The 14,553-nt window shown below is 40.4% G+C and overlaps 1 protein-coding gene across 2 annotated transcripts in view; it reads right to left on the reverse strand.

The window, feature by feature from the left end:
- fstl4 (follistatin-like 4) overlaps positions 1–14,553 on the reverse strand; it is a 116,243-nt gene that overhangs the window by 18,757 nt on the left and 82,933 nt on the right. For both annotated transcript variants that reach the window (XM_028984667.1, XM_028984666.1), the window contains one exon: positions 3,333–3,499. In XM_028984667.1, coding sequence (XP_028840500.1) covers positions 3,333–3,499 — 167 coding nt within the window. The remainder of the gene's footprint in view (positions 1–3,332; positions 3,500–14,553) is intronic.

Below are 14,553 nucleotides of genomic sequence, written 5' to 3' on the forward strand. Positions count from 1 at the left end.
GCTTTATATTACCTGGCACTTCCTGGACATTAGCCAGTAAAATTAGTTAAATGTGACGTGTACGAAATGCTGAATAGAAAATATACAAATACATTCATTAACAAATTACTAAGTACTATATGACTCATGCAAACATAAAAAAATATTTAGCAGTTATGTTTAACTTTGTTTTTTAATCTAAATAGATATGTGGAGTTTTTTGTGTTTTTTGCTCTTTAATTGTACAGTACCAGTCAAAAGTTCGGACACACCTACTCATTTATGGGTCTTTTAAATTATAGATCACTACACATGAATATAAAACAAAACCACACGAGGTTATGTAATAACCAGAAGACCTAAAGTCACAGGTTGAAACTACTGACACGTTGTTCTGAATAAGATCCTCTGATAAATGCCATAAACCTAAAATGAAAATTTAATAATAAAAAATAGATATATAGCAAACAAGACTCTCCATAAGGATTTTTTTAACTTCTTCACTCATATTAATGAGCAACTCATAAAGTAGCTTTTGATGATGACAATAGAGATCAACGTAGTCATGAAGGTAAAAATAGTTGACTCTAGAAATAGAAGTCAACAAAATATTTCATATGTTTCTTGATTGAATTCTTCAAAATGGCATTCAACTTTACACAATTTCACTCACTCGCTTTCCATATCCACTTAGTCCTAATCAGGTTAATGGCTGCAGGAGACCATGAACACACACACCTATGAACAATTTAGAGTCGCCATGCACACTAGTGGCTAGTGTGCATGCCTTTGGATAGAGGAAGGATCCCTGAGAACCTGCTCCAGACACATGAAGCCCAAGGCCATGCTGCTAACTGCCATGCCACACTATTTTAAAAAATATATTTAAAACACATGGTAGTTGCTGTATATGGTAGGAACTCTGCTATGGCCACTAATGGCCAAGATCTTGAAACGCTCTTATGTTTAGAACAGACCATCCACATAAATAATTTACTATTTATTCAAGTTACTGACTCCTTTTACAAAATATCATTAGTGATGACATGAGACAAAACAAAATTGTGCATCATTATTAACAAAGATTGGGATTTTAAAATAAATATACATGTTGGAGTCTACAGAGTCACCAGTTTCCTGTTATAAATAAATATATATTAAAACATAACAGGCCATTCATTACAATGCAATTAGAGAATTCTAATGAGTTGCCGCATAAACAGAACCTCATGCTGTCAGCAATTCAGGTGAGTGGAAATGGGTGCTTTATAGTTCATTAACCGCAGCCAATTCCCAGTTACGGCATGTTTGGGATTTGTAAGTCATTTGTCTCCCCCCACTCCCCTTTTTGAACGGGGTTTGTGGTTTTTGAAAACAGCATGACTCCTGGCCGAACTCCTGAGACCTAAATCATTTCGTTATTTCCAATTATAATAAATGACACAAGCCACAAGGAAAAAGATACTTGGCTGTTAATTGGAAAATGAAAGTGTTCAGGAGAATGTGAGCCATGCATTCCGCTAATGACTACTACTGTTTATGATTTGTTTTTCTGTGAACCTAACATTTAATAATGCTTAAAATCAATGACTGGGAACTCCAGCTGTGCCTCACATTCCTGCACATTATCAAATATTTAACAGGCATCCAATTAAAAGGCCTCTCTGAAAGAACCGCACACCAAAGTGTGGGAGGGCTGGACACTGATTCAGTGATCACCTTGAAAAAGTTTGCAAAGAAAAATAAAAAAGAATTTAAATGAACGTATGACCTTGAATTGAAATGTGTGCAACAAAAACAAGCAGAAAGCAGCACATTTAAATATACACAGACACAGAATTGGCTACTTTCCTTTCAGTCGGAAAGTATTCACAATGCACGTTTCCACATTTTGTTATGTTACAGCCTTATTCCAAAAATGGATTAAATGCATTTTATTTTTGACAACAACAATATTTGGCAATAGAAAAACTGAGAAATCACATTCAAAAGCTTTTGCTCAATTCTTTGTTGATGCACCTTTGGCAGAAACTACAGACTCAAGTCTTTTTGAATATAATGCCACAAGCTAGGCTCACCTGTCCTTGGCCAGTTTCACCCATTCCTCTTTGCAGAATCTCTCAAGATCCATCAGGTTGGATGGGAAACGTCGGCATACAGCCATTTTAAGATCTCTACAGAGATGTTCAATTGGATTAAATCTGGGCTCTGGCTGAGCCCCTCAAGGACTGTCACAGAGTTGTGAAGCCACTCCAGTGGTGGCCTAGTGGTTAAGGAAGCAGCCCCGTAATCAGAAGTGATAAAGTGATAAAGTGAAGTGTTTGTCACATGTGATACACAGCAGCACAGCACACGGTGCACACAGTGAAATTTGTCTTCTGCATTTAACCCATCACCCTGAGTGAGCAGTGGGCAGCCATGACAGGCGCTCGGGGAGCAGTGTGTGGGGACGGTGCTTTGCTCAGTGACACCTCAGTGGTACCTTGGCGGCTCGGGATTCGAACCGGCAACCTTCTGATTACGGGGCCGCTTCCTTAACCGCTAGGCCACCACTGCCCCAAAACTTTCCCTGACCGGGAATCGAACCCGGGCCGCGGCGGTGAGCGTCGAATCCTAACTACTAGACCACCAGGGACCTAGGTTGCCGGTTCGAATCCCGATCCGCCAAGGTGCCACTGACCAAAGCACCATCCCCACACACTGCTCCCTGGGCGCTGTGCATCACAAGTAACAATCACTTCAGACATCCAAGATGTCTGTACATTGCAGTCATCTTTCCCTCTATCCTGACTAGTCTCCCAATTTCCTGCAGCTGAAAAACATCCCCACAGCATGCTTCATTGTAGGGATGGTATTGGCCTGGTGATGAGTGGTGCTTGGTTTCCTTCAAACTTCACGTCTGGCATTCACAACAAAGAGTTTAATCTTTGTTTCATCAGACAGAAAATTCTGTTTCTCATGGTCTGATGAGTCCTTCAGGTGCTTTTTAACACACTGCCATGTGTCTTTAACTAAGGAATGGCTTCCATCTGGCCATTGTACCACACAGACATGAATGGTTGGTTGCTGCAGAGATGGTTGTCCTTCTAGAGGGTTCCCCTCAATTTTGAGCTTCATGGCAAAGGCTGTGAATACTTATGTACATGTGCTCTCAGTTTTTTTTTTTTTTTATTACATTTGCCAAAATCTATAGTAAACATTTTCACATTGTCATTATGGGGTGTTGTGTGTAGAATTCTGAGGAAAAAATACATTTTGGAATAAGGCTGTAACATAATGAAATGTGAAAAAAATTATGCGCAAATATGCTCATCACTTTACATTAAACAATGGCAGGATATGACAGCACTTACATTGATATCTTCAAGGTCCAGAAAGTTGAGAATGATGCTGTTTCGCTTCCAGATGATTGGCGGCCTCAGCGTTCCTTGAATGGCACAGGAGAGGACGGTGCTGAGGCCTACCGTTACCGTGGTGATACTCACTCTCTTGTCCTCGGGGAGAGTGATCTGGACAACCTCTGCAGAGAAAACAGCACGGAGGAATGAGAAGCAGCGCTGCACTGCAAATGTCACAGCGACCAGTCAGTCACAGACGTGTCTGAGATATTTAAGCATTTGTCAGAGCAATACAGTCAGAACATAAAAATGTTAGTCTCCTTAAAAGAGCTTAAGTTGCTTTACTAATGCTACCTCACGAATGAAAGTTACAATTAACTTTGTTTTTTTATACCAGTAAAGTACAAGTAAAGTGATCTTCATGTGAGCTCTGCAGAAACACATACATATACAGGAAGAGAACGAGGGGAGGCTGGTAAAGAAATCATAAATATGTCCACATGAGCCCGGGTCAGTACTGGCCAGACCCTCTTAAAATACCACAACTGGTTCAATAAAAACTGATCCTCGAATTCTGACAGTAGTCTTAATGGGGCCACTCAGGTGTTACAGTGGTGAACAACCTCCCATTCAGCGGGTGAAATGGAAGTGATTGCAGGTGCCAGGCCTCCCACAATGATATACAGGCTTGTCAGGGAGCCTCTATTCCCTGATGGATATTGTGCATCTTTGTGCCTTGTGTCTATTCAGCAGTGTTCTAAAAGTGCCTACCTGTCATAAAAAAAAAGAAAACTCTTCAAAAATATTTTTGATTTAAATAATCAGATACTTTTTAAAAACATTCCTTTAAATGATTTAAAACAGTATTTTCAATGTGAATGTAAAATCTGCAGTTTATATAATGTGGAGGTATATAATGTGAACATCTAACTCAATATAAAATCTTATTTACCTTATCCATTGAAATATTTATTCCATTTCACTCTGAACTTGGCTACAAAAAAATCACAACATGGTTTTTGTCTCATTTTGTCTTTTTTTTATCATACTACATATGGTCAGAGGGATGCCGCCTACCTGCATGTTTATAACCTTCAAATGTGCCTTTCACTGTTTCACTGCCAGGCTGCAGTGGGTTTAATTCTGTGAAGTCCAGAACGTTCATTGAAGTGTTGTGGTATGGTACAGGCCAATACCAGACCAAATACATTGATTTGACATGGCGGGAAAAAGGAAAAACACAGTTTGTGCTTGAAACTGATATCAAAGTGCTGTGTGGAAAAGGAAATTGCACCATGGTGCCAACTGCATCAAAATTCTTCAAAACGGGAAACTGACTTATTGTAGACAAAACCTTACACACAAAACAACAGAGTATTATGATTTTTTTAAATTAATAATTGCAATTTATTTCAGAAAGGCACTGGTTAATAAATTAGTCACTGCTGTGTAGTATAAGGAACTAACAAAGGAATTAACAATTTTTTTTAAACCGTTGAACCCTGCAGAGTAACTACTTAAACGCTAAACACATTAAACACATTAGTATTTTAGTCTCCAGAAGGGCTTCTATTATCTGATTTGGTGTTGTGTGGATATGCTGTTTAAAATGTTACAAAAAACCCAAACCCCAGCATTTATTCATTCAGTGATTTGCCACTATGCATGAAAATGCAGATAAAGATCTGCTGCAAGGCCAAGTTGACATTACACTATCTTCTTAATAATTCGTAGCTTGTGCAGGATTTTTTCCCCAGGATTCACACATGCAAAAAACTATTTGATCCATCAGCATGAGCTGCTATTGCCACAGAGGCCGGAATGGGGAGTGACACTCCTAGCTGGCCTAAAAAAAGCATCCATACCAGATCACGAACACACTCTCAGGGAATCGCTAATGGGCCTCTCTGCCTGGAACTCCACTAGCACTCCTCCACAGTGACTTTCTCCTTCGTGGCGCAGGCCCGAGACATACTTAAATAAGTCATCCTGGGAAACGTGCACCAAAAAAAGGCCACAAAGAAGCAGATGGTGAAAGTCAGTGGGAGCAACAGAAGACTTTCGCTTAAACGATTCGATTCGATCCTGGCCCATTCCTGATGCTAATGGTATGGTGATGAAGTTGTCAGCTCTGCGGCTAAGACGCCCTGACACTCGGCTTTGCAGGTTTTTGCACTGGCTCACTTAATCCAGGCGGTTTGTACAGCAGCATGAGACAACTGTGTCTTACATCCATTACTCACATATTCACTCACATCTGTACTGAAAATCTGAATTATTTAAACAATGTACATGCATCCATTATGCATGTAATTAGGACTGTCAACACATTAAAGCAATTGAACAAATGAATATAACAGAGACAATTGTGGGAGGCTCAGATGGAGGGTGATGGGGTGGTGATCTGGTCAGCCTGCAGACTGTGACAGCAAATAAGCAAATTACTTTGGTTTTGTCGATAGCGGAAATTTTTTACAGTTAAAATGTTGCCGAACTGAGCATGTGATCCGGTAAAAACCTGCGTATGTGTGTTAAAATATGTTAATCTGTTCGCACATGATTTCCACTTTCTTTGCATCTAAAAAAAGGAGGGTCCATATGAAGGAGCATTGCATTCATACCGCAAACACATTGATGTCATGTTTAAGCGCCTCAGCAGCAGTGCTCCCATGTTAAAATAATGCAATTCTGTAAGCAGAGTCCTCACTTTTAGTCTCCTTCACCATTTAATTCCTTATTACTTGTGTGCAACAGATTTCCATTTTTGCCATTAGCCAATTGCAGAGTTTTCTGGGTGGAAATGTTGTGCCGTTCAGTCTGTTTTTAAAACAATTACAGATGAAGACAGGCACTGTGAGTTTTATGTGTAGACTGGGTCAGTGACAGTCACCATGCTGGAAATTGTTCAATATAGGGCAAATAATGTTTGCCTTTACACAGAAAATATCAGCCACACAATTTAAATCAGAATAAATGAGTAACATTAAATGCTATTCCTTGTTATTCCTCAGTATATTTCACATGGCAATATAGGTAATGAGTAACTGTAATGCCAGTTGACTGGGTCAAAGCATGGGACAATGACATTTTTGTGGCATAATATCTGCATGGCACTCACTGGTATGCGAGGTATATCCTGTCTTGTCTGATCCACAAAGTCCCCAACTTACATCTTATAGTACTTAAAGGATCTGCTCCTAAAGATTTGGTACCATAGAACCCAGAACATCTTCAGAGGCTTTTTGGAGTCCATGATTCCACAGGTAAGAGCTGTGTTGGTGGCACAAGGATGTACAAATAACAATATGTAATGTAATGATAATAAAATAGATCATACAATTTGTGAAAGTAAAGCGATTGTCATAATTATAATGTGATTGGACGCAAAATGTGTCTTCTGCATTTAACCCATCACCCTTAGTGAGCAGTGGGAGGTCATGGAAGGTGCCCAAGGAGAAGTGTGGGGAAGGTGCTTTGCTCATTGGCATCTCAGTGGCATCTTGGTGACTCGGGATTCCACCACTGCCCCAATTCACCTATTGACAATAAAATTGTTTCCAATTTTTATTATTTTGGAACCACCAAAGAATGTAAACAGCTATGGGGCCAAATCTGTGTTGTTTACAGGGTCTTACACATAAAACAACATCAATTTTGATAAGCTGCAGCCCTGTCAGAGGTTTTGGCACCGCTAATGAAATCCACGTCTTCCTGAACGTATTGCCTCATCAGGTGAGAATAAAAGAAGCGAACAAAAGAAATTTAACGAGCAAAGAAAATGAGGAACATTCTTCTCAGCCAGTGTCAGTGGCATCTGGATAATCGGAGGCAGAAGTAAGCACCCATGTTATTATTTATCACCTCTGTTCACCGGCGGGTGAGATGTTGCCTTCACAGGTGCAGAGATGAAGTAACAAAAACATAGTCATTAAAAGGAAGCAGAAAGGCATTTGTATGTGTTGTTATCTTAAATGCACAGGAATAAATTCACTCACTGCCGGTGTGGATGTGCCACACAACAGATACCACTAGTGGCATATATTATATATATATATATTATATTACACTGGAAGCCAAATTAAAATTAGGATCCTAATTATCATATAGAGATAAATAAAATGTACTTGGGCACTGTGGGCATGTTGGCACTGTTGCTAAGCAGCGACACATTTGCTGTAATGGATTCATCTAACAAAGGGCACCCATGCGTCGTATTCACGTATGTACAGTAGCAGCAGCAGGAAATGATTCCTCTTCTTCTCCTCTGCCACTCTCTTTCGCGCCGCTAACGGACACTTACGAAACCGGAGCCACGAGCGAATTTAACAACCGAGGCTGACGATAACAACCTCACAAATCGATGCCTGACTTATGATTACATAAAAAGACTGGGTATATACTCAAATTATTACATACAAATGAAAAAGGAAAAAAAAAATCCATGTGGACAGATTTTTTGGTACATTTAATTCTGGATGTGGCCTTAAAAAAACGTAAAGGAGAGTGTGTCATTCCTATCCCGATGGATCACATTAACCTAAGGGGAGACGAAGGACAACTCGAGTGATTAATTTCCCGCCCGAGGGCTAAGTGAATGTTTACAAAAACAAGAGGCATTTGCAGCTCCGACCATACTTAACCTGTAAATGATATTAGCGTGACACAGAATCTGCTGTGTGTTTTAAGCCGGTTACTATCTCGCATGCATGAAATATGAATGCCGGCCACCCTGTGTAAGCCTCCCATGATACATAAGCCACAACCTAGGTTCACGTGTGTAAACAATGCATCGTAATTACACTCTTTCATTCTCCCACTGAGCAGCAACATAAAAAAAGGAGAAAGAAGGACAATCTCAGCAGTGGTGCTCGCTTCACAAGGCATCAACGGAAAATGCCATATTTGGTTTTCTATTAAAAAAACGCATCCTGCCAACATGTCATCGCAGACTAAGTGAATGCTTGGTCCTACCAAAGCAACTGGTGAATAGCTTCATTGATGTGTGTGTGTCTGATCCAGTACAAGAGCTGCTGTAGCTGCTGAACATTCTAATAGAATATTGGTTCCAATAGAAAAGTGGCAGAATCAGAACACACGGTGCATCACACATTTTTACAGAAATAGCTGTGTTGCAACTGGTTTATACAGTACAGACCAAAGGTTTGGACTCTGGACCGCAGAGTGAAGGCAAAGGGGCCAACAAGTGCTAAACACCTCTGGGAACACCTTCAAGACTGTTGGAAAACCATTTCAGGTGACAACTTCTTGAAACTCATCGAGAGAATGCCAAGAGTGTACAAAGCAGTAATCACAGCAAAGAGCGGCGGTTTTGAAGAAACTAGAATATCAAACATGTTTTCAGTTATTTCACCTTTTTTTGTGAAGTACATAACTTCATTGATAGTTTTGATGCCTTCAGTGAGAATCTACCAATGTAAATTGTCATGAAAAAGACAGCCCCTGTCTCACATGGATGCCATTTAACTAAAATGCACCGATACCCACTTGAAAGAAAACACATTGCACCGATACCCACTTGAAAGAAAACACATTGAATGAGAAGGTGTGTCCAAACTTTTTGCCTGTACTGTATATAGAACCCATAATAAGTACTAAATTCTGAAACTGTGTTAATTGCTCCGGCATAATATTCAGAGAGTGAGTTTGAAACTCTATTTTTCTCTTGATCATCTTAGAGCTTTTAGGGATTCATAAGATTCATAACATTAAGTTATGCAGCTTGGGAAAGAATACATCTCTTTCTCCGCTTGTCTCAGTGCCTGACTTTAAAGTCTTTTCCACTGATTAAAACTAATGCAAACTATGTTCTTGAGCCAAAAATTACAATATTGCAATACAATATATTACAATTTACATTTATACAAATATTTGGACTAAATGTGTAGTAATTCGCTTTCAAATCAAGTCAGCTTGAAATAAACACTGGGTTTAATTACCTCATTAATGCAGAAAGTCCTGGCATCACTGCCTCCATATGTGTTTCCATGTGATTTGTGGACGGCGGTGCCCAAAACCTGTCAGCAGCTAAACACCCCTGTGTTAAAACCTTCTGAGCTTTAAAGCTACATAACTGAAAAAATACATCTCCTTGTAACCATTTCACATACTTCCTTAACAGCAAATCAAACAAAGAAATTAATTAATGAATTATCTGTAATGTAAACCCATGACTCCAGCTTGCCAGACAGCAGTGCTGCAGAATGGCCACTGTGGCTGGATGGCATCTCTGCCAAAAAGAGAATTAGAAATACATTAATGACACGCAGCTTGTGGTTCTGGCAGCAGGGGGATTAATTAAATGTGAGATGTGAGTTCATTTGCAAAGTTTTGAAACATTTGAGGAAACTGTAGACTGGATTCATAGTTCTTAACACTCAACTATCATTATTAATGAAATGAAAGTGAAGTGATTGTCACTGTGATACGGTGCACACAGTGAAATTTGTCCTATGCATTTAACCCATCACCGGTGCTTTGCTCAGTGGCACCTTGGCGGATCGGGATCCGAACCGGCAACCTTCTGATTACGGGGCCGCTTGCTTAACCGCTAGGCCACCACTCAGCACACAATCAGTCTGGTTATCATGTAAATATGGACAAAGATAAAATTACAGTCAAAGTTAAGGCCTGGAAAGTACTTAAAGTACGCTTTCAGCCTTCCAACACATATTTCACCTACTCAACCAATTTAACCACATTTTACCTCTTTCCACGCATCCCCTATCCTCTGCTCCTCCTTTTTAACCCTCCGTCATCTCATTCACCCCATGCATTTTACAGAGGAAACCACCAAATATTTCACATATTCAACCCATGTAACTAATTTAATCACATTTAACCTCCTTCCAATCATCCCCCATCCTCCAACCAAAAGTTAAAGTGAAGTGATTGTCATTGTGCACATGTGCACACAACGAAATGTGTCCTCTGCTTTTAACCATCAACCTTGGTGAATAGTGGGCAGCCATGACAAGCGCCCGGGGAGCAGTGTGTGGGGACGGTGCTTTGCTCAGTGGCACCTCAGTGACACCTTGGCGAATCGGGTTTTGAACTTCCCCATTCACCCCATGCATTTTACATAGCAACAATGATTAAACTTTCTGCCTTCCAACCACCACATATTTCACCTATTCACCAAACTGAAACAATTCAACTACGTTTAACCTCTTAACCTCATCCCCCTATCCACCACTCCTCATTTTTATCCCTCCATCCTCATTGAAGCCCATTTATTGTACAGAGCAACAATAGTCACACTATCAGCCTTCCAACCACCACATATTTAATCTATTACACCACTGTACCCAATTCAACCACATATAGCCTCTATCCACTCATAATTCTATACTGCTCTCCTCCTTTTCATCACTACATTGTCCCATTGAATCCATTAATTTTACAGAGCAACAATGGTCACATTTTCAGTTTTCCACCTAAGATAAATGACGTCCCAAAAGTCACCAAATTTCACAATTCATCATTGCCCCACCCTGTTAGCATTGTTGATGTTAGCATGCTAGGAATAGCAATAATTTTTCAACATGGTCCGAACCAAATTTCACGTGATGCATTGTGCATTGGCATTAGCATTAGATGCTAACACACTTGACTAATTTAACTTTCTTTTAATTTTCTTTTTATCCTTTCTTCCTCTTATATCCTAGTTTTTTTACTGCTTTCCAAGTCAAAATCGAAGTTTGTTCACAAACTTCCTTTTTCTAGTTGTGACTTTGGAGCTTGTCAGGTCTGGAAGCATCCTCAGTCAATAAAAGGTCAGTCATTTCGTAATTTTGGTACACTACCAGACTAGCTTGCATCATCCGCTGTTAATGCATTCAGACTAATGAATATTTCTGTCTCCCTCTCCAAGCACCACGTACCAGACGTTGAACCGGTGTCATTGCCCTCTCCTAACCTTTCTGCTGCTAATGCGACTGTCTACATTACAGTCAGCACAAGCCTCAAGTGAATGCCGGCAGGCGAGACAAAGGTGGGCTCTTGTCATGTAGCTGGATGTCTGACAAGTCCGTGGACGCCTGGGGTTGCAGCCGCATTGCTCTGGCTGCCGGGGCAGATGTCACCCTCACAGCGCAGACACAGTGCTCATCGCAGATGGCAGTGGGACAGCGAACCGCAGACATGGAGTCACAGGGACCGATGGGAGAAACGGGCAGGAAAAAAAAAAAGAATGAGAGGAGGGTAAACAGCAAATGCATGCTGACAGGGCTTGAGTGCTACAGAACCAGGCTGATTTTTTCCTGCCACTGGCCATTGATACAACAAGAGGAATGGTGAGGGGAAAAAAATTGTGAGACAAGAGGGAAAGCAGAAAGGAGCCTGTGTGGCAGAGTGATGGGGATGTCAGGTCAGGCTCAAGTCATTCTGTACAAACAGGCCAGTGATAGATATGAAGAGAAAACGACTTCCTCTTCCCTGCACCAAACATTGAGCAGGAAAAAGACTTTTTTTCTCTCTCTGTATCAGGCACGGTAATAGAGGTCAATCCATCCCGACTTCATCCACCCCCTCCCTTTAGAAAGTGAAAGTAAATAAATAAATAAAGTCGTAGCTGGCTGTAGGAGATGTCGTAAATGTGTGTGATATATAGCCTGCCAGGGACGGTGACAGGGTTAACTGTTCTGTAAAACGCTTATATAAAATTTCCCTGGCCAACTTGATGAACTGCTGAGATATGGCAACAATTTGAATTTTAATTGTCAATATCAGCCTCCTGGCATAATATAACAAAGCAATCTTGCAAAGTCACCACTTTGTTCATTGGCATTCAAGCAAAATAACAATATTATTAGGATTTAAAATAAGCAGACATTATAAACATCAAGGATTTGTTTGATTTATTATTAAAAGTCCTGTTGTAGGACTACTGCTGACCTAAGAGTTGGGCCTGTCTGGGACCATTCCTGATGCTGGGGTTGTGTTGACATGAGTGTCAGGATCAGCCATTGTCAGAAACTGACCACTGACGAAAGGCTAAAAAATAAAAATCCATGATTCTACCTGCAGCGGTCAACCAGATTTGGTGATTAGGACATGTCATGGCTATTGATTTCAATTCCAAATGCCTTAGAATAATCAGCTCTATCACTCAGTCTCTTTCTAAAAAAATGCAAATTACAGGGTTCCCTCGGCCACCAAAGTGGCTTGGTGCAAGCTGAGGGAAGCTCGCTCAAGAACCGTAGTCATCTAGCAGCATGATGCCCTGACACCCCAGGGTAAAAATTATGGCTTCTGCAATTAGCAAATCCACTAGGGCACAGCAGAACATTAAGCCGCGAGGAAGAATTAATATGAAATGTTTCTTAAATGGTTCTGATTAAACTGATGAATTGATCAAGATGTCACCCAGGAGTCTTGCCTTAAATAAATTCAGGGGTTATATGAGTTGAACAGTGGGTTCTGTCCAGTTCACGTCCCTGATCTGTCTATATTCACTTAAGAGATCACTTAAGGCCAAGGAGACATGATCTTACTAGTCTAAACCACTGTAATATTAACATGTGCGAGATGCATTCTAAGCCACTCTTTCTGAGGTAAAATTACCTTACAGCTGAGGGAAAAGGGAGGGGGTGGTGGTGTATATCTCAATATCCCGGCCTCATTGTTCGCACTCAAAGCCAGATCTGTCTCCACTGTGCAAACACAATCGTTGCGTTGTACAAAGATAAGCACTTCGTGTGGCACGTAGACGCACAGAAGCTTCAACTGCTATTGATCAATCCCACATACACAGAGGAAAATGTTTAATCTTCATCAAGCTTCTAAATAACATATCTAAATAATATGCTTGACTCAAAATATGCCCCCCCCCCCCTCCAATTCTTCCTCGTTTTATTTTATTTAAACATATAAACACAGTATGGTTTCAGCAATCATCTTGATTTATATCTTAGTAAGTTATTAGTTGCTGCACTTGTTGCTGCAGCCCTGAAACCAGGACAGAAAATCTTTAGACTGCCCCTGTCTCACATGGATGCCATTTAACTAAAATGCACCGATACCCACTTGAAATCACCCCTCAGACTGAATTATACACGGCCGACTGTTTTTTGCACATTAATTGCAGACTGTTTTACTTAACTAGTTTATTTCCCCGATCCAGCCGCACAATGAAGCCTGAGGCTGTAGGACTTAGTACCGCCCATCCCCCTTGCTCGATCCGTCTGGTGTTTCTTTCAATGCGCTGCACTTGGCTATTCGGGAAAAGGCATTGTAAACAGCTCACAGAGTCAGGTGAACATCATGCTACCACCGTGCCGGTGCCAAAAGCGGTGAAAAAGATTAGCTTTTCTTCCCCCAGATTTATGGGGCCTTCAGTATCACAGGGCCCCCAATCGATTGGCTGTTAAAACAACCCTGCCATGTTCCTACCGCTGCTCTGAGCCGCTAGAGCAGCACAAACACATTTTCTGGTTTTCCAGATGGGATTCCCTTTGCATCAGTTATGTCTGAAATGAAGCCGTTTATTAGTTCTCACTTAATGCAGAGTTGCTGTCTAAACAGTGGTCTAGCTTGGAATTATATCAACATTTAAAAAATATAATAAAAACACAAATCATTTGTAATTTTGATTATTTATTTATGTACTTTTTTCCTACCATCAAAAATTCCCTCATCAAGTGTACAGTGACAATATAAGGCTCTTGCCATGGAACTTGTAAAAAGTGATGTAAATCTATGTGCAAAGGTGCAATTTCTGACAAGTACATAAGAAAGAGACAATATTCCAAACTTACAAAGTCGAGGAGAGACTTGTGACTGAGTGAAGTAGTTAGATTTGAACACAGTTCTCCCCTTTTGGTTAAAGATAGGCACAAACGTGGAGGTATGTTCAAGGCTTGCAACAGGCGTGATATTTCTAATTGAGTTAACCTACTCCAGACGTGTTTATGTGCACATGTGTGTGTCTATAAATAAAAATAGAAGAAATGGGACGGCAATATGTGTAGGTGGTTGTATTTCACAGGCTGTATGTCACCTTCAGATTAACCCTAGCCACTTCAATAAACACTCAGTGTCATAGCACCTTCCACCTCCACCTAGCCCCACCACCTCATTAACACAGAAAAGAAAAACAGCACAAATTCTCCCACCCACACTACACTTTAAATACAATTTATTTATAGTCATCAAAAAAGAATAAAAAAACCCACAAAATCCAGCAAAATTGCATCAGTTGCCCTACATATTTCAAAAG

This window comes from Denticeps clupeoides, chromosome 6 (assembly GCF_900700375.1).
Source record: "Denticeps clupeoides chromosome 6, fDenClu1.1, whole genome shotgun sequence".
NCBI lineage: Eukaryota > Metazoa > Chordata > Actinopteri > Clupeiformes > Denticipitidae > Denticeps > Denticeps clupeoides.